The sequence below is a fragment of the Mya arenaria genome, chromosome 15, assembly GCF_026914265.1.
Source record: "Mya arenaria isolate MELC-2E11 chromosome 15, ASM2691426v1".
Taxonomy (NCBI): Eukaryota; Metazoa; Mollusca; class Bivalvia; order Myida; family Myidae; genus Mya; species Mya arenaria.
In genome coordinates, this window is record NC_069136.1 from 31,240,873 (window position 1) to 31,261,086 (window position 20,214).

At 39.0% G+C, this 20,214-nt stretch overlaps 1 protein-coding gene across 2 annotated transcripts; it reads right to left on the reverse strand.

The window, feature by feature from the left end:
* Positions 1 to 23: 23 nt before the first annotated feature.
* Positions 24 to 19,392, reverse strand: LOC128220566 (uncharacterized). Of its 2 annotated transcripts, none has more exons than XM_052929009.1 (6): positions 19,239 to 19,392; positions 12,286 to 12,366; positions 11,096 to 11,165; positions 1,876 to 2,415; positions 1,290 to 1,538; positions 24 to 909 (listed from the first exon to the last, which is right to left on the reverse strand). In XM_052929009.1, exons 1-6 carry the CDS (start codon positions 19,281 to 19,283, stop codon positions 797 to 799), a joined length of 1,098 nt encoding a protein of 365 aa, XP_052784969.1. In that variant the 5' UTR covers positions 19,284 to 19,392; the 3' UTR covers positions 24 to 796. The 2 variants fall into 2 exon arrangements, with proteins under 2 accessions (XP_052784969.1, XP_052784970.1); XM_052929010.1 differs by having other exon boundaries at positions 818 to 950.
* Positions 19,393 to 20,214: the final 822 nt, after the last annotated feature.

Genomic DNA, 20,214 nt, shown 5'->3' on the forward strand with positions numbered 1-20,214 from the left:
TGGATAAAAAAAATTCCCAGTGATATATTTCTAACATTTATTTTGTCATAATTTTACTCTATGATATCGAAATTCCAGAAAAAGACACAGTTCTAGTATAAAAAATATTTTGGTTGTAGTGGAGTGCGAACCTACGCCGTTAAAGTCAAGAAAAATCTGAATCTCCAACCCCTGATCCTCCAGGTCACGAGGACTTCAAAACATGTTAGTGATATCTTGAACATACATTCATAAGATCACGTGATAATGTAAATCAACCAAGCACGCAACAACAACACATGGAAATTGTGGTCTTCAAAGACGATATTTGAGGAAATATCAACATTTGCTGAAGGGTTCCAACGGTAGTATTTGGGTTTTAACACTCCTTATGATTTCCCACCCTTTTATTTCGGCATGCACAAACATATGCATTTTACAAAAACACGAGCGAGAACCTATCTATGATTTTTAGCAAAACAACAGTGTTGCTATGCTCCGCCCACTTGTTTGCCTTATTAGCATGTGTCAGTGGACCAGTTTGGAATTTCGTTGGTATTATCCCTACATTTATTTTTTAATAAAGACCTGTGGACATCGGGAATTTATCAAGACATTATGTGAGACCCTCTCATAGTTATATAATCTGACACTAATTTTTTCTCTAATTATTTAATCCTGAATAGGATATTTACACACACCGCTTACTGTAGGAAAATAGCCATTTTACAAAACATTTACATGCAACTATTAGTATGTTCAACCACAAATAGTTTTTTTAGTAACTGGCATGTATGTGAGCAGTGGTCTGTTTTTCCTACACTGCTTGACATGCCTGCCTGGCACAATTGGCCGCGAAGAAGCAGTAAGGCCGTTCCGGTGAGGTGCAGTTGTTTGATGTCTCACAGTACTCGCAGTCCGGATTACCACCTGCAATGTAAAACGTGTGTAGTTTCAGTCCGGATTACCACCTGCAATGTAAAACGTGTGTAGTTTCAGTCTGGATTACCACCTGCAATGTAAAACGTGTGTAGTTTCAGCATCAAATCATCGTTTTGTTTAATACCTATCCATTAGAATCATACAATACGATCAGCTTAAAACTAATAATTGTGTCAAAAAGCCAAAAGAAAATGATTTCATTTAAGAAACGGTTACCGACCCTGTCCCTCCATGATATAGAGATTGTGTCTCTTGTATGTACCTAAGTTTATAGAAAGCTAGAATGATAGTCATGCACTAACGTTTTATTGTGTTTTATCTCGGTGTATATGCAACTTCTTATACAATTCGTTCATTAGTTTACTTACTAGGCAACTCGTTGATAGATGGGGCAAACTGCAAGGAGTCCCTCCTCCCAGCAAGAATGCGGGAGGCAACAGAATCAACAGTATTCACACGTCGCCTGGCTGACTGGCCAGTCTGAAGGCTTGCCCCATTTGTTCTTGCCATGTTTGCGCTGTTGCCAAGATTGTCTCCAAACGGTGAAAAGTTTAGTAATCCCGAGAGGTCACCTATGTCGTTTGTCTGAGGTGCTGGTATATTTTCAGGAATATATTCTGAAAAACGTCATGCACTCTTAATCTGACGATTGATGCTCGTGAATTAAATACACCAAGGGCAATGCTATATGTTTACGTAAAATTCGTAACAACAAGCAGTATACAATTATCAATAAAATACGACATTTACATAATACTCAACGTAATGAATGGCGGTTATACTACTTTGTAATTAAATATGCATATTTAAGCTAATGTAGTTTAAACAGCCTGTCGTTTATCAATTCAACAGCTATCATTATTACAAATACTATTCGTTTTGTCCATAGATATACTGATTTTGTGAAAGAATGTTATCATTGCACTAATAAGCCGTTTTTGCCTGAAATGTTACCGTGTGCTAGTGTATCTGGGATGTTCTTCACAATGATGACATCTGACGGCACTGCTGGGCCTATTTTGAGACCCTTGAAGACTGGTTCTCTCTCTCCTGGTACATAACGCATGTTTTCAACCACAGGCACAGCCGGGTTAAATTCTGATAGTGGAATGCTATTCGCCTTAATTTGGGGATTATCCACCGGTCCTGGATTCGGTGGCACGCGTTGCCCGGTATTTTTCTGTCCCTTGACGCGCGCGTCTGTTAATGCCTGGCGTGGCAACAGTCCCATTGCAGGTCCTAGTTGACTTTTCAATTCACTTTGAAGATTTATCAACATTGATAGTTGGTTTTGGACACCCTTTGGCTGCGATATTTCTGCAAATGTGTTGGATTTGAAAGAGCTTCCTTGCTGTTGATTATTTCCAATGAGGTTTGGATTTCCTGTCTTTACTTGTTTAACGATATTATGTAATCGGTCTTTCTTTTTCTCTGCATGGCGGCTTGTGGATCTCGTTTCCACGTAGGGATGGAGTTTGTATTGTCCTCCAAGGCCTGTATTTTAGATAAAAAAGTTTTAAATATGTTTTATATAAACATCTCATTAGATCGAAAAACATCGACATTAAATATTTCAAACATATTTCGTACATATTATAAGTCGTAAAATCCCCCAAACAAATGTTCGCTGTGTTACGTTGGTGCCATAAGTCAGCCATTAGTTTCAAATTTTAATGATGAATTCATTTAATACGGTTTTAATTTAACTCACAAATATATACCGAAACTTTGCGATATAATTGTGCTGAATCATTTAAACAAAACGGACGTGAAGGCATGTCACGTAATTAATCCTAATACCAGTAATGTATCATCATAAATTTATATTCTGCGGTTATTGCAAAAGTAATTATAATTTGATTAACAAACAAAGAAAAGTTCATGATTCGACTTGGATCAACATGTATTAAAAATCGCACAAAAAATAGCGTTTTAAACGATGTACTGATGTCATTGAAAAAGCAAAAACATAAAATAAAAATATCCATAATTTAAATAAATAGAGGATATTTGTTTATTTCAGTGTAAGATCGTATTTTATTTCACGAGTGTCATAGAAAATGCAGTTTTTTTATGATCACGAGTGAAATTAAAATCAATCTTACACTGAAATAAACAAATTTTCTGTTTCTTTTATGCTTATTTTTGGAGTTTTATTTGTTTCTGAATTACTCCCTTTTTTTTAAAAGGGTGGACTTTACGCCGCTACCCGTGGGGCGCCCCTCATGCATTATAGCTGTCAACTTTTCTACTTTCGGTTTGCTGAGAAATAGTTCTCTGCTATTCATTCTTATAGCTTAATATTCGCTCGTTTGTTATTGCAAAGCTTTATGAACAGTAAACAATGAAGTATTATTAGTGCACATATTTTCCAAAAAATAATGAAAAAACTTTTTATTTTAAGATGGGCATGAATACATAACCAAATTACTACGCCGCTATTTAAAGAATGAAAATTTGGAAGATCAAATGTGTAAGCAATACAAATGTGGATACTCATTGGATATTAACCATTCTTCTTAGTTTAAGCCTGCATGTACGCGTGTTTTTATAGCAAGTTAATATTCAGTCATCTTACTGTCAGAGACTAGTCTGTTTCGCTTTAAAATGTTTGTTTTCCAGATAAAGAGTAAATGCCACGTTAGTTTGTTGACCCATTTTGAGTTGTGGGTGGGGTAAAAAATACCGGATCTATCTGTAAATTGTTGTGTGAATTCTCCAGGAAGCTCATTTTACGTACTACAACGGCAAACAGTTCAAAATACATTTAAACGATGATATAAATTTTTATTTATGTTCGAACAGTTGTTTTTGTCTGTAATTTGTTTGGTATGAAAGCAAATGTTCGAACATTCAGCTTCAAAGATCAGTAAAATGTTTGATAAACGGGATAACCGGTAATAAACGGTAAGTTGTTAATTTCCAATTATATATTTATTTCAATTTATAAAACATTTCTTTATTTTTTTTAACATTTTTGACAATTTACTGAAGTCCAGTGTTCTGTTTTGATCAAGGCAAGTACATGTAACAACGAATGAATTTAAAAGTAGTTCTGAAAGTTGATATTTTCACTCCTTATTTTGCAGTGAAAATATCAAATTTTCACTGTTGTTATTTCACTGTTAAAACCCCATATTTCATCGTTAAGCATGAAAGAATAATCTTTCTCTTGCAAAATGGTTTTATTAAATATTTTTTTTAAATACAGAATAATCACATCGTATACTTTAAAGAATGTTTTTTGAAACATGTAAAGCTATTTTAACACAATTAGATACGATTATAGAACCAATTCCTTCTACATATGTTAGAGTTCATTTTGGCGAACTAACGCAAACGGAGGGAGCGCAGCGAGGCTAAAGGCCGAAAAAGCTCATTCCATCCAGGTATTTGTGGAGAAATGACAATCGAGGATCTATCCCATTTACTGAAGCTCCACACATGAAGAGCAGATTATACAGTAAATACAAACATTTCTTTTCGTAAAGAATTTTGTCGGTCTTCATGATTTCCTACAGTCGTCTATTTTGCATAGTTCGCTGTTCCCTCATGCAGGAAGTAACCATTCTGGTTGACAGCTAAGGATGTTGTTGAACTCGGATGAATCTACCCTACGTACAATTCATTGAAATAAATAAATGAAAAATAAACAATAGGATGAGTAACATTTGGGTCACATTGATCTGAAATATAATTAACACATTTGAAATGTACGAAATGCTATGAGTAAGAATGACATATGTTCACATCATCCTGGTAATGGATGTATCGGAGCGCCCATGAGCCTTAACGTTAACTCAGTTCGGTTCATGTTCAAAAACCCAGAAACAAAGTCAAACCCACAAAGCACGATGTCATGCAATAATTTAGACCTCAGAAGGTTGTCGGTTCGCATTCGCTAGTAATATGCACAATGCTGTCAAATATCTGGAGATTGCAGTGTTTACAAACAAGTAACTCCGTCCATTGATAACCGCGGCACCATATTTATGTGATCACATGCACAATGCTTCAATAAAACTGCCCTATTGCACAGTTTGTACAAAACAGAAGAAGCGACGGTTGGCTGTAATACCCTTGAGTAGGTAAAGTCCGGCATTACTCTATGTTTCCTATTGTGTGCTTCCACCGGTAACACTAGCTGTCTGACAGTCCTCTTCCGAAACAACTTGCTCGGTAACGAAGAAGGATTGATGAGAACATTATTAATACAAGTATGGAGACCAAGTTGGGAAATATAAATAAAAGGTATCGTCGAATAAAGATGTTACGACAGGTGCATTTACAATTCAGACTAAGAATTGTGTGTAAAAAGATAAGCTTTCTTAAAGTAACATAAAAACAAAGTTTGTACAACCCAACCATTGCTTCCCACATATCTGACCTTGTACGAACATGAACTTTCTGTACTTCCTTAACACTGATATGTTGGAATTTGTCAATCAATTACACGTTGTGTAAAGTTAAACAACACCATAGTGCAGAGTCATATAATCCAATTTGTTTTACTATCTTTGCAAACAAATTTACATTATCTAAAGGAGTTGCACCATACGGGTTGACACCTTGAGCTGCCATAGAGAGGAAGTCGTTTCTGGCCTTTTGTAACCTCTCTAGTATTCGCATGCTGTGTTTCAAATTCGAGTAATGCCTTATACCGAAGTGGTTCGCGTATGCACTTGTTGTCCCTATGAGTCTTGCAACAAGTATGGATCTGCGCTTTAAAGCCTACGATAATATTTGTCTCGGCAGTACTTAAATCCTACTTCCAAGGTTTGCAATACTTCTGTACAGTTTCAATCATGATCTGAAGAAGGCGACTAGTTGTAATCGAACACGTTTTCAAAATATTTTTGAAACCCTATCACAACCTTTTCTTAAGTATATTTCACATTATCACTAATACTTTAGTGCAAACTTCCGTGGTTTCCTACTCTTACTTTTTTATTTTTTTTCAAAAACTGTCTAATCTAACTCTGTGGTGCGATTCAGTTAATCTAAGTATTTATTTTCACGTTCGCTTTCCTTTTGACTCTGAATGCTCATGTTTGCCATTCCCTTTGCATTCATTCGTTAGATACTGTTCGTTAAAGTGACCTGTGCTCAAAACACTCGCCATTCTGTTATCATTTATAGAATTATACATGGTTGACCATGAGTTTCGGTTGATAATTGCCCGCGTGGGAAGAATATTTGCCTGAGGGTAATTATTTCTCACTGGGGCAGTTATCACCCGAAATTCATGATCAAACATGTCTCCTTCACCGATAGTTTCGTAAATATCCATAAAAAGCTTTGCTTGTGTAACTTTTATCTACAAGGTATCCGTCGGCCATTTTAGTGTCGTGAAAATGACGCCATGCACGCTCTCGTCTTCGTCGGTCAATTATACTATAATCGCCCACACGTGCCGTGATAATCTCACGGGTGGAAACGATATTAAGAAATTTTTGGCTGATTCCTATAGTAAAATGATACTAAATATAGTAACGTGTGTATTATTTAGAGCTTAATACATAGCGGAACCGGACCGTTGTGTGATAATTTGCCCGAGTGTCTCGTAGCAGCTCGTGACAAACTCGAGTGCCCTAATGAGCAAAAGGGCCAAGTGCCACGCAACAACCCGGCTTCACCATGTATTAATCTGTTTAATACATTACGATTATTCATCTTTTAAAAACACTTTATTATTCTAAATGTTTACTTGCAATCCGTGTACAGTGATATCTTCTATAGGCTTGACGACGATGAGTAAAGTTACTCTCAATGGGTTTTTGAGAGTAAGCCAGGATTGGGAAAGAGGCAAAATATTTTTCTTGCCAATCAATATTTAGATCTGTTTGAATTTTTCAGCAACACATCTATCCAGATTTGTTGTGTTCGGACGACTGACATGTTCCGTTTCATCTCTTGAATTGCATAATTCATTTTAAAAACTCGTAGCAAGAAGAACAACTTTTTGTACTAAAGTAAACAAATATCGCATATTCTAGATGTCAGCATACATGTACATTAATACATCTATTTATAGTAACACATTTGTGCAGGAATTCCGCTTGACTCAGCGATTATCAGTTTTGCGGCCCGGGCCGATTATCGATTGTCATTTTGCGGCTCATAGAACGTCCGCACGTGATTTTTTTGTCTTAAACATTTGGCGACTGTAAAATTATGTCTTAACTTAATAATCGCAATTTATTGATCCGCTTGAACAGATTTATTATTAAAATCCTAAAGGGGGGCAAACGCGAACGCAGTTTAAGAATCAATGCTATGTTTCATAACCAGTGTGTACTACTAGGACGGCGTTTTTTACTCAGCGTTGACACTCTAAACACAAAACAAAGGAAGTGGCTAAATTGAATTAACATTTAGTTGAAAAACAACAACAGTTACTGTACACACATGTTGACTTCAATTTTACGAGGTATTTGTTTATTTAAGTATAAACAGTCGTTCAACTTGTACGTGTTCATGTTTATTGAATTGAATTGTGACATTCAAGATATGAAAAGACAGATCCATGTCAATAATTCGTACAAAAACAAATCGGATAGACGTGTTCTGGAATTTTCAAGGTGAAAAATTCAAATTGATGCGAACATAAAATGAATACAAAATGTTGTTTGCTTTTTGGCCTACTCTCAGAAACTGAATTTAATTTGAGGGTGAGTTTATCGTAGTCAAGCCAGAAGGAAATAAGAATCCACAACTGGATTGCAGGTAAACTTTAAAAAGAAGACTTTAAACTTACAAAAAAAAACACACACAAAAACATATGTAGTAAAGAGGTTAATACACGGCGTAGCCGGGCCGTTGTGTGATTATTGTCCCTTGTGCTCATAAAGACCCCCAAGTTGTCTCGGACCATTATGAGTCAATCGGGCCAATTATCACTCAACGGCCTGGCTTCTCCGTGTATTAACCTGCAAGTATTGCTGTTTTTCAAGTAAATACAATTTACCGCTTCGTTTGTCTTTGTTTTGATTTTTAAATGTAAACGCTGAATAAAAACGCCTCCTTAAATGCCTTCACTGGTTATCGAACACTAGCATATTCGCGTTTGCCTCCCTTTTACGACTTCGTAATTAATTTGTTCAAGCTAATCAAAAATTGTGATTATTTAGTTAAGACATTATATCACAGTCGCCAAATTGAATTTTAAAATGTGCGAACATTCTACGGGCCGCAGAATGTTAATCGACAAACGGCCCCGGCCCCAAAACAGATAATCGCCGAGTCATACAAATAATCGCGAAAACGAAGACGTCATTTAGGAATAATCTGTCGTTGTACTCTTGGATATTTTTTACTCCGGTACGCGCAACGCACTTTCCAGCGTCATAGCTCGGCGTACGTTTTGGACTATATCGAACTTTGCAAGGTCGCTGGGGCCGATTTCTCAAAATTTTTAAGTCCATTATAACACGATAAAGTTCAATATTTCTTTTCTGTTATAATTTGTGAAAAAGTTGCTTTTTTGGAAGCTTTTTTTAATGTTTATTGAAGTACCTGTCTGACAATAACGAAAAACTAAGTTTTAATTATAACCTTAGGTATAAGTAAAATTGCTTAACAAAATAAGCTACTTCAGACTGCAAAGCTTAAGAAGTTTCGAGAAATCAAGGCCTGCTTCATGTCGGTTCACAAATGACAATGGCTTCTTGTTGTCTTGTGAGATCAGCGTCATTTTTTAGTAATCGGTAGTTATACTATAAGATAGTTTTTGTTCCCGTACGCGCACCGCACTTCCCAGCGTAAAAGCATCGGCGTACCTTTTGGAGTGTATATATTCACCCATGCATCATGACCACTATGGCTAACAGGCGCATCGTCCGTTCTATTCCCAGCACCTTCCACAGGTCGTTGCTATAATTTTACTGTCGCTATGAAAGAGCCGCAGCACATCATACTGAAACTTACTGATTTCGGACGTAACGGTTGCTTACGGTTGACTCTCAAAAACACTTCTAAACGTAACATCAAGCACTCTATGAGTTTCGCGATCGGTACCATGCCTGGTTAAATAGCTGTCTCAAATACTGTGTCTTTAGCTTGCTGTGCCGGTATCATAAGTATTTCGGAGTTCATATTTGAAATGAGTGCAAATAAGTCAGGTTCGCGGACCCTCATGTAGAATTATCACGGGCCCCGCATCCCCAGCTTTTCTTTGAGGAACTTGATGAGAAACTCGCTGGATTGTGTCGTGAGGAGAATTACCTTGAGATAATAAGATGCTGCAATAACCATACAATGTTTGGTGAGTAAAGGCATTGGCTTTTCGGGAGAGAGCGCGTATATTTCCGGATTGCCAGCGCACCCGCCCTGTTAATCATAGGAACTTGTTTCAAGCAATCAGGGAAAAAAGTATGCGAATAATAGCTTTGTGATAAATGCATAATTGTGCGGAGAAGATACAAAGGAAATATTTGCGATATTTGCAAGCCCTGGAAATGACAATATTATCATGTGTAATGATTGTCAAACGCAGAAAGATAGCATCGTTCATCCTCGAAGATGTTTGACTGTTGCCATTTTGAATACACTATTGTACCCTTGGCAATTCCTCGTATATAAACATGAACAACCTTGACAACTGTTCAGCATTCTATTGTTATTGTAATTACACAATGGGCCATCGATGTTTAATAAAATATCTTGCATCAATTTATCCCTCTTTCAAGAACATTCCTTAGGTTTGTAGGAAAAACCTTTCTCCCACCTCAGATAAATAGATCCAATAACAATAAAACAGTTTTCACGCACTTTTCAAGAAATAATGCTTCTCTCTCCTTAGAACTATTAAGACCGATTTGACTATTAACATAATCGGAATCACTGCGCGCATATCTATGACAACCACGAATTATCGCATTTCCACACGCAATTATTTTCACTAAGCACAAAAGAGTTCCGGCAAAAAATACATATTTACTTAATTTTGTTTAACTGAGGTGGGAGAAAAAGCATCTACCATAGCCGCTCGTGTAAGATAGGTTCATCCCGACCCTCGCGCACGGTGTTTTGCGGAAACTCATTTCCGCAAAACACCCTACGCTCGGGTCGGAATGAACCTATCTTACACTCTCGGCCATGGAAGATACTTGTAATCTAAGTAAAATTTTCCAAACATAGCTCAATTAAATCCAAATGCCTCACTGAAAATATTCTTTTTCTTTCCAAAAAAAAAATCACACAACTTAAACCGGAACCGGAAACGTTTGGTAGATTGGCAGTATGTGTGTGTAAATGTTTACTCGAATAGTGTTCTTAAAGATAAACAAGAAAAAAGTTGATGCATAGCATCAAGTCGGCGCAATGAAATTAGAAGAAAAACGTGCATGCAGACAACCAAAAATTGTAATTATTTCAATGATAATATATTTTTTATGTTGGGTGTACATATGCTCGAATGACATTATGGTTAATAATATTGTTACAACAGTTTAAGCCCGGAATTATAGATAGTCTGTGGGGTTTTTTTTCAAGCTATTCCTCCGGTTAAAACTAAATTATACCAAAACTATACATACGTTTCTTCGGAATATAAGAGTCAATGGTCTAATACATAAATTTCAATAGCATGAAATTCACCTTTTATTTGTACAGGCATGTTATGTGAATTCCTTGCTTTATATTTTGTATAAGTTTTTGTAACACATTTCACTCATATGAGTATATAAAACGGGGATAAAAAAAACTATACATCAAGAGGGAATTATCTGGAGCTCATTCTTTCGAATGGATTTTTTTTTAAACAAACCATTTAGCTCAATGTTAATTTTTTAAAACTCGGCATTTTTGCTGTCGCCAGGGGAGACTACTGCGTAGGAGGTTTGCAAACAAAGGATATTGTAATAGTACCGTGTTACCTTCATCTATTTGAGCGGAAATTGATATCAATCGGAACACCTCGGCCTGTATCTATCTCGGAGATGGCCGAGTTGTTATGATTGAGTTGGTATTAAAAATCATTTTTTTTTTAAAATGATAAGCTGAGCTATTATGATTTAAGTATTCATTATCAACTGAAGTGTACAATTTTATAAAATATACTAAACTTCATATTATATCTTTCAACGTGGAAACTATTGAAAGCATAGTTCTGCAATTTATGTACTAGTCCCTTAGTTGGAATATCAAATATACTAATGAGTTCAGGAATACATACGAGCACACCGCAAGAAAAACTTTCCCGTCCGGCTGATCAGCTGACAGGCATGAGCTCGAGGACATGCAATCTAAAAACAAGGTTTTAACAAGAACACATTGACAAGAACACTGACTTTGGTGTTAAACAGAGGATAATTGTTTTTTTAGTGTAAGATAGAAGTACATTTCACCGAGTGAGAAACAAAGTGGCTTAGCCACTCGTTAAATAATCAATTTTAGTGTTTACGATGTGAAATAAAGTGATCTTACACTGAAATAGTTTTTATATTTTTATTATATGCCTTAAAAGGATATAAAATGACATTTAATTGTAGTTTTTCTGAAAATCGCGCCAAATTGTATGAGAACATAACGCCAGTTCGGAAATGACGTCATTAAAAACTGTGTCCAAGCCAATTAAAAAAAACCCTGAAAAGTATCAAAATGTTATTTACACTCATTGAAAAAGTACAATATCAACTCAATTTAATAATGTTTCTTTATATAACATGTAATAACATGGTCGGCAAACCAACTTGGAACACATATTTTTGTTCGAGAGAAAATATATCGATTGTAATATTTTAGAAGACGAATTCGATTGTGTTATTGAATGTCCATTGTATATAATGATATTCGAAACTCTTTATTGCATTCCTACTATTTACGACTTCCTAGTATGCACACATTTATAGAGTTGATTAACACTAAAAATGAAGGAACATTGAAGAATTTGAGTGTATTTGTTTACAAAGCTTTTCACATTATGTCAAATAGACAATTTTGAACAGTCTAGTATTATAGCTATTGCCATAAAATTTATTAGTCAATATGTTACCGCATAATTACATATTATTTGTATTTGTCACCATTACATTGTGCACTCTATGCCTCATGGGTCTACGACCTCCTTCTGGTTTATTATCAATAAAACTTGCAAACTTGAAACTTATTATTATTATTATTATTAATATTATTATTATTATTATTGTTTTATTTCTTATTTTTTTTATTTTTTTATTTTAACTGTCAGACATTTACCGATGAATATCATCAACGATTCGGTCACAATCATTCGAAAATATATTTACCCATTCATGTTATTAAACCGTACAACAACGTAATTGGTTTATAAGACTTTATATTGTGTTTTTTTCACCCAATTTGTAAAATTGTCCGTCATAATTATGCTTTGTATATTATACGTACCGAGCATTGATTTTTGACTGTCTCGGACGCCATGTGGTTCGCGTGAGTTCCAATCCCGCAGTCAAGCGACAGTAACATCACCTACAATATTGAAATTTAAGTCATATCATTCCCATTAAACCGACGTAGTCATTTTTACTACATAAGCAGCCCACGTATGTTTATAAGTATACTGTCTTTTGAAACCGGAAATCAAATACATATGGACCAGAAATCTCAGTACATGTATACTAGATATCTCAAATATTGCCGTTGGAAATTATATCCTAAATACCATAGTTTAGAACATGTAAGAATAAGTTATTATTATTGTTAGCCTCCCGATATCACTTTAATACTAATATATTCCTTTTTTTCTTAATTATTTCTCCTCATATGATGCTAATTTCCATAAACCACTGTGGCCATGTTAATACCATACATATTATTTTTGCCAAGAAATTGTACTGGGTGAGTACCTAAATCGGAACACTTTCGGCACTATTTTTGAAATATTTTTAGTTAGACTTGCACCACAACTACAAAATTTTCCATCAGTATACTAGGATTCAAGACCAATTGGTTGATATAAATGGCATTTTTAAGACTACCAATCTGCATGAAAAGTACTTTATTAACCGCACAATGAAGAACTGCCATTTTCGTCCTCGGAGTACCTAAATATGGAACAGTTTTAATTCGTTGTTTATTTGTATGTATTCTTTTAAAATTATTGCTCCATGTTTTGCTTAAGTAAATCAATAATTTATGTTATTTCCAGCTTGTCTTTTTTGTAATTTTTGTCAGTAAAATTTGATGATTTCAATAAAATACAGGCTGTACCAGTATGCTGTGATTGTGGCAAGCATGGAGTCTTTCCCCCGCGTGCCATGTTTTGACATTTAAACTTGAAAAACTTTAAATGATCGCAATATTTGAAATACTTACCGGAGAATTGTGTTCTTTGGAACTTGTATCTGAAGCAAGCTTCTTTATTGATTAAAATCGTAAATAAACTGATCTCGATCGGAAAAACACATTTATGATGGGTGTTCCATATTTAGGTACTGTTCCGATTTAGGTACTCGCCCAGTACAGGTTTAGTTAATTAACACGTATGTTTGTCTGTCTGCCTATTTGTTGCTTATGCATTCATCCACACTCTCGTTCCGGATATTTTACAGAAAAGATCATTTCCGTGAACTTATATTAGTCTGCACCTATCTGACACTCAAACCTACGACAGGCACTTTATTTAGACACCGACCCATGGAAGACAATTTAAGTACACTTCGACCCATAGAAGACACTGTACTTCAACTTTGACCCATGAAATCTACTAAATGGCCACTCCGACCCATGGAACACACTAAATGTTTACTCCATCCCATGGGAGACACTATAAGTCCACTCCGTCCCATGGGAGACAATATATGTCCACTCCGTCCCTTGGGAGACACTATATGTCCACTCCGTCCTATGGGAGACACTATATGTCCACTCCATCCCATGGGAGACACTATATCTCCACTCCGTCCCATGGGAGACAATATATGTCCACTCTGTCCAATGGAAGACACTATATGTCCACTCCGCCCAATGGGAGACACTATATGTCCACTCCGTCCCATGGTAGACACTATATGTCCACTCCGTCCCTTGGTAGACACTATATGGCCACTCCGTCCCTTGGTAGACACTATATGTCCACTCCATCCAATGGGAGATACAATATGTCCACTCCGTCCCATGGGAGATAATATATGTCCACTCCGTCCAATGGGAGACAATATATGTCCACTCCGTCCCTTGGTAGACACTATATGTCCACTCCATCCCTTGGTAGACACTATAAGTCCACTCCGTCCCATGGGTGACAATATATGTCCACTCCGTCCCTTGGTAGACACTATATGTCCACTCCGTTCCTTGGTAGACACTATATGTCCACTCCGTCCAATGGGAGACAATATATGTCCACCCCGTCCCTTGGTAGACACTATATGTCCACTCCGTCCCTTGGTAGACACTATATGTCCACTCCGTCCCTTGGTAGACACTATATGTCCACTCCGTCCAATGGAAGACAATATATGTCCACTCCGTCCCTTGGTAGACACTATATGTCCACTCCGTCCAATGGAAGACAATATATGTCCACTCCGTCCAATGGGCGATAATATATGTCCACTCCGTCCCTTGGTAGACACTATATGTCCACTCCGTCCAATGGAAGACAATATATGTCCACTCCGTCCAATGGGAGACAATATATGTCCACTCCGTCCCTTGGTAGACACTATATGTCCACTCCATCCCTTCGTAGACACTATATGTCCACTCCGTCCCATGGGAGACAATTTATGTCCACTCCGTCCCATGGGAGACACTATATGTCCACTCCGTCCCATGGGAGACACTATATGTCCACTCCGTCACATGGGAGATAATATATGTCCACTCTGTCCAATGGAAGACACTATATGTCCACTCCGCCCAATGGGAGACACTATATGTCCACTCCGTCCCATGGGAAACACTATATGTCCACTCCGTCCCATGGGAGATACTATATGTCCACTCTGTGCAATGGAAGACACTATATGCCCACTCCGCTCAATGGGAGACTCTATATGTCCCCCACGTCCTATGGGAGACACTATATATCCACTACGTCCCATGGGAGACACTATATGTCCACTACGTCCCATGGGAGACACTTTATGCCCGCTACGTCGCATCGGAGACACTATATGTCCGCTCCTTCCGATGGGAGACACTTTATGTCCACTCCGCCCCATGGAAGACACTATTAATATGTCCACTCTGCCCATTGGGAGACACTGTATGTCAACTCCGTCCTATGTAAGCCACTATATGTCCACTCCATCCGATGGGAGACACTATATGTCCACTCCGTCCCTTAGGAGACACTATATGTCCACTCCGCTTCATGGGAGACACTATAATTATGTCCACTCTGCCCATTGGGAGACACTCTATGTCCACTCCGTCCATCTAAGGCACTATATGTCCACTCTGTCCCATGGGAGACACAATATGTCCATATGACCGACAGACGACATGTTTGTCAACTTGTTCTCATGGAAGATACCTTCTCTTAACTCCAGTCCATGGAAGACAATATATGTCCTCTCCCCCCATGGGAGACAATATATGTTCACTCCGTCCAATGAGAGACACTTTATTTCCACTCTGTCCCTTGGTAGACACTATATGTCCACTCCATCCCTTGGTAGACACTATAAGTCCACTCCGTCCCATGGGAGACAATATATGTCCACTCCGTCCCTTGGTAGACACTATATGTCCACTCCGCCCAATGGGAGACACTATAAGTCCACTCCGCCCAATGGGAGACACTATATGTCCACTCCGCCTAATGGGAGACACTATATGTCCACTCCGTCCAATGGGAGACACTATATGTCCACTCCGCCCAATGGGAGACACTATATGTCCACTCCGCCCAATGGGAGACACTATATGTCCACTCCGCCAAATGGGAGACACTATATGTCCACTCCGCCCAATGGGAGACACTATATGTCCACTCCGTCCAATGGGAGACACTTTATGTCCATTCCGTCCAATGAGAGACACTTTATTTCCATTCTGTCCCTTGGTAGACACTATATGTCCACTCCATCCCTTGGTAGACACTATATGTCCACTCCGTCCCATGGGAGACAATATATGTCCACTCCGTCCCTTGGTAGGCACTATATGTCCACTCCGTCCAATGAGAGACACTTTATTTCCACTCTGTCCCTTGGTAGACACTATATGTCCACTCCATCCCTTGGTAGACACTATATGTCCACTCCGTCCCATGGGAGACACTATATGTCCACTACGTCCCATGTAAGCCACTATATGTCCACCACGTCCCATGGGAGACACTATATGTCCACCACGTCCAATGGGAGACACTATATGTCCACTCCGTCCCATGGGAGACACTATTTGTCCACTCTGTCCCATGGGAGATACTATATGTCCACTCTGTCCAATGGGAGACACTCTATGTCCACTCTGTCCAATGGGAGACACTGTATGTCCACTGCGTCCTATGGGAGACACTATATGTCCTGTCCGTCCCATGGGTGACACTATATGTCCACTACGTCCCATGGGAGACACTATATTTCCGTTCCTTCCCATGTAAGCCACTATATGTTCACTCCATCCGATGGGAGACACTATATGTCCACTCCGCCCCATGGGAGACACTATTAATATATCCACTCTGCCCATTGGGAGACACTATATGTCCACCACGTCCCATGGGAGACACTATATGTCCACCACGTCCAATGGGAGATACTATATGTCCACTCCGTCCCATGGGAGATACTATATGTCCACTCCGTCCCATGGGAGACACTATTTGTCCACTCTGTCCCATGGGAGATACTATTTGTCCACTCTGTCCCATGGTAGACACTATATGTCCACTCCGTCCCATGGGAGACACTATATGTCCACATCGTCCCATGTAAGCCACTATATGTCCACCACGTCCCATGGGAGACACTATATGTCCACCACGTCCAATGGGAGACACTATATGTCCACTCCGTCCCATGGGAGACACTATTTGTCCACTCTGTCCAATGGGAGACACTATATGTCCACCACGTCCCATGGAATACACTATATGTCCACTACGTCCCATGGGAGACACTATATGTCCGTTCCTTCCCATGTAAGCCACTATATGTTCACTCCATCCGATGGGAGACACTATATGTCCACTCCGCCCCATGGGAGACACTATTAATATATCCACTCTGCCCATTGGGAGACACTGTATGTCCACTCCGTCCCATGTAAGCCATTATATGTCCACTCCATCTGATGGGAGACACTATATGTCCACTCCGTCCCATGGGAGACACTATATGTCCACTCCGCTTCATGGGAGACACTATTATTATGTCCACTCTGCCCATTGGGAGACACTGTATGTCCACTGCGTCCTATGGGAGACACTATATGTCCTGTCCGTCCTATGGGAGACACTATATGTCCTGTCCGTCCCATGGGTGACATTATATGTCCACTCCGTCCATGTAAGCCACTATATGTCCACTCTGTCCCATGGGAGACACAATATGTCCACTCCGTTCCATCGGAGACTCTATATGCCAACTTCGACACATAGGAGATACTGCATGTCTATTCCAACCCATTGATGACACTGTTTGTATTCTCCGACCCATGGGAGACACGGCATGTCTACTTCGACCCATGAAAGGCACTGATTATCTATTCCGACCCATGGAAGACACATATGTACACTCCGACCGACAGACGACATGTTTGTCAACTTCTTCTCATGGAAGATACCTTCTCTTAACTCCAGTCCATGGAAAACACTGTTTGTCCACTCCGATCCATGGAAGACACTGTTTGTCCACTCCAACCCATGGAAGACACAGTTTGCCAACTCCAACCCATGGAAGACACTGTTTGTCCACTCCGATCCATGGAAGACACTGTTTGTCCACTCCAACCCATGGAAGACACTGTTTGTCCACTCCAACCCATGGAAGACACTGTTTGTCCACTACGAACCATGGAAAACACTGTTGTCCACGCCAACCTATGGAAGACACTGTTTGTCCACATCGACACATGGGAGACACTGTTTGTCAACACCGACCCATGTAAGACACTGTATGTCAACTCCGACCCAATGGCAATACCTTATGTTCACTCCTACCCATGGAAGACACGTTATGTCCACTTCCACCCATGTGAGACACTGTATGTCCGCTCCGAAATACGGAAAACACTGTATGTCCACTTCGACATACGGAAGACACAGTATGTCCCCTCCGACCCATGGAAGACACAGTTTGTCCAGTCCGACATACGGAAGACACACTCCTGATCCAAGAGAGATACCTTATGTCCACTCCGACCCAAGGGAGACGCCTTGTGTCCACTCCAACCATTGGAAGACATCTCATGTCAAGTCCATCCCTTGGTAGATACTGTATGTCCACTCAGACCCAAGGGAAACCATGTATGTCCACTCAGACCCGAACGAGACACCTTATGTCCACTCCGACCCGTGAAAGACACCTTATGTTCACTCCGAACCAAGAGAGACACCTTATGTCCGCTCCGACCAAGGGAGACGCCGTATGTCCTCTCCGACCCATGGAAGACACATTATGTCCACTCCGACCCAAGAGAGACACCTTATGTCCACTCCGACTCATGAAAGACACTTTATGTCCACTCCGACCCAAGGGAGGCACCTTATGTTCACTCCGACCCATGAAAGACACCTTATGTCCACTCCGACCCAAGGGAGACGCCGTATGTCCTCTCCGACCCATGGAAGACACATTATGTCCACTCCGACCCATGGAAGACACCTTATGTCCACTCCGACCCAAGGGAGACTCCGTATGTCCTCTCCGACCCATGGAAGACACATTATGTCCACTCCGACCCATGGAAGACACCTTATGTCCACTCCGACCCATGAAAGACACCTTATGTCCACTCCGACCCAAGAAAGACACCTTATGTCCACTCCGACCCAAGAAAGACACCTTATGTCCACTTCGACCCATGGAAGACACCTTACGTGTACTCCGACCCAAGAAACACACTATATATCCACTCCAGACCGTGAATGATAATTTATGTAAACTCCGACCTAGATACTTAATGTTCACTCTGACCCATTGGAGTAACAAATAATAGCCGTACTCTTGTTAGTTGCTTTATTTTATGCATAAAACTGATATCTTGAAAAGCAAATAACGTATATTCATTCAAGTTTTGCAATGTTTAATGATATAGATTAGTCAATGCTATACTAGATCGGGGACATACTTCCCAATCTTACAATGTGTTTCGTGTTTTTATTTTCACAATCATGTTTGGAAATGTCGGATTTAAAAAAAAGAGAGAGAAAACATGAAACTCACCAATACGAAGACATCCGAAACAGTAAGATATTGCTTACGACCCATTCTTGTGACAATTGCTCCAACAACCCGGCACAACCACTAACAAGGTGCTTCAACACTGAGGATCGCATGACACATCATCATATTAAGTAACGCTTTATAACCATGGACACTCAACTTGATTCATCTGTATGCATGATTGTAAGTTATCAACGGTCTTTTTGTTTTATTAAACCATCATAATAAACCCCTCTGTAATGTGGTTTCCTCTGAGGATTGAATGTCTTCATCCCTCACAAAAACATTTAAGATACGGACCAGAACATTAGTTTGCATTTTAATGAGATAATAAAAAGAATGATTTATTTTCGTTTTATTTTTTACTGCCTTGATTTTAATCCTTACATTAATATTCAGGAACGCCATGTATCATCTACATGGGACAATAAGTTTACCGAGAAGGAGATGTCGTAAACTTCTTTCTGCAAGCCAGTATATCTTAACCTGATTTAAAAGAGGGAAGGGGAGAGGATAATACAATAGGGTTATTAGTACTGCGTTTTGATCCGGAATCTTGTATTCGACTCGCGTGGATTTTTGCAGATTTTGATTTCCCAATCTGCAAAAATCAACTCGAGTCGAATACGACATTTTGGATCAAAACGCAGTACTAATAACACTTTTATTATATACATTACTGGTTATATTACTTAAAAGCTGCATGTTTTTCATAAGAAATGTCATTTTAACGACGCACTATTTTGTTTCATGACGTCATTTTAACATCGTGCAACGATACTTGTTATGACGTGACGTCACATGAGTGGAATACGGCCGAATTGCACTGGGGTGGAATACGGACTACCGTATTTTGCGATATGTATTCCGTGTGGATTTATGATGGGTATATAATATCAAAACGCTTATAGCGCTGCATGAACAGGGTTTTATACGGGTTTTCACCATTATGATTCACGATCATGTGTGTATTAAT

Excerpts from the sequence above, each read along its gene's own strand:
- LOC128220566 (XM_052929009.1), bottom strand. The coding sequence starts at position 19,283 with ATGGGTCGTAAGCAATATCTTACTGTTTCGGATGTCTTCGTATTG. Across the intron at positions 12,367-19,238 it reads TTTCGGATGTCTTCGTATTG|GTGATGTTACTGTCGCTTGA; the intron begins GTGAGTTTCATG and ends TCAATATTGTAG. Across the intron at positions 11,166-12,285 it reads CAGTCAAAAATCAATGCTCG|ATTGCATGTCCTCGAGCTCA; the intron begins GTACGTATAATA and ends CCTTGTTTTTAG.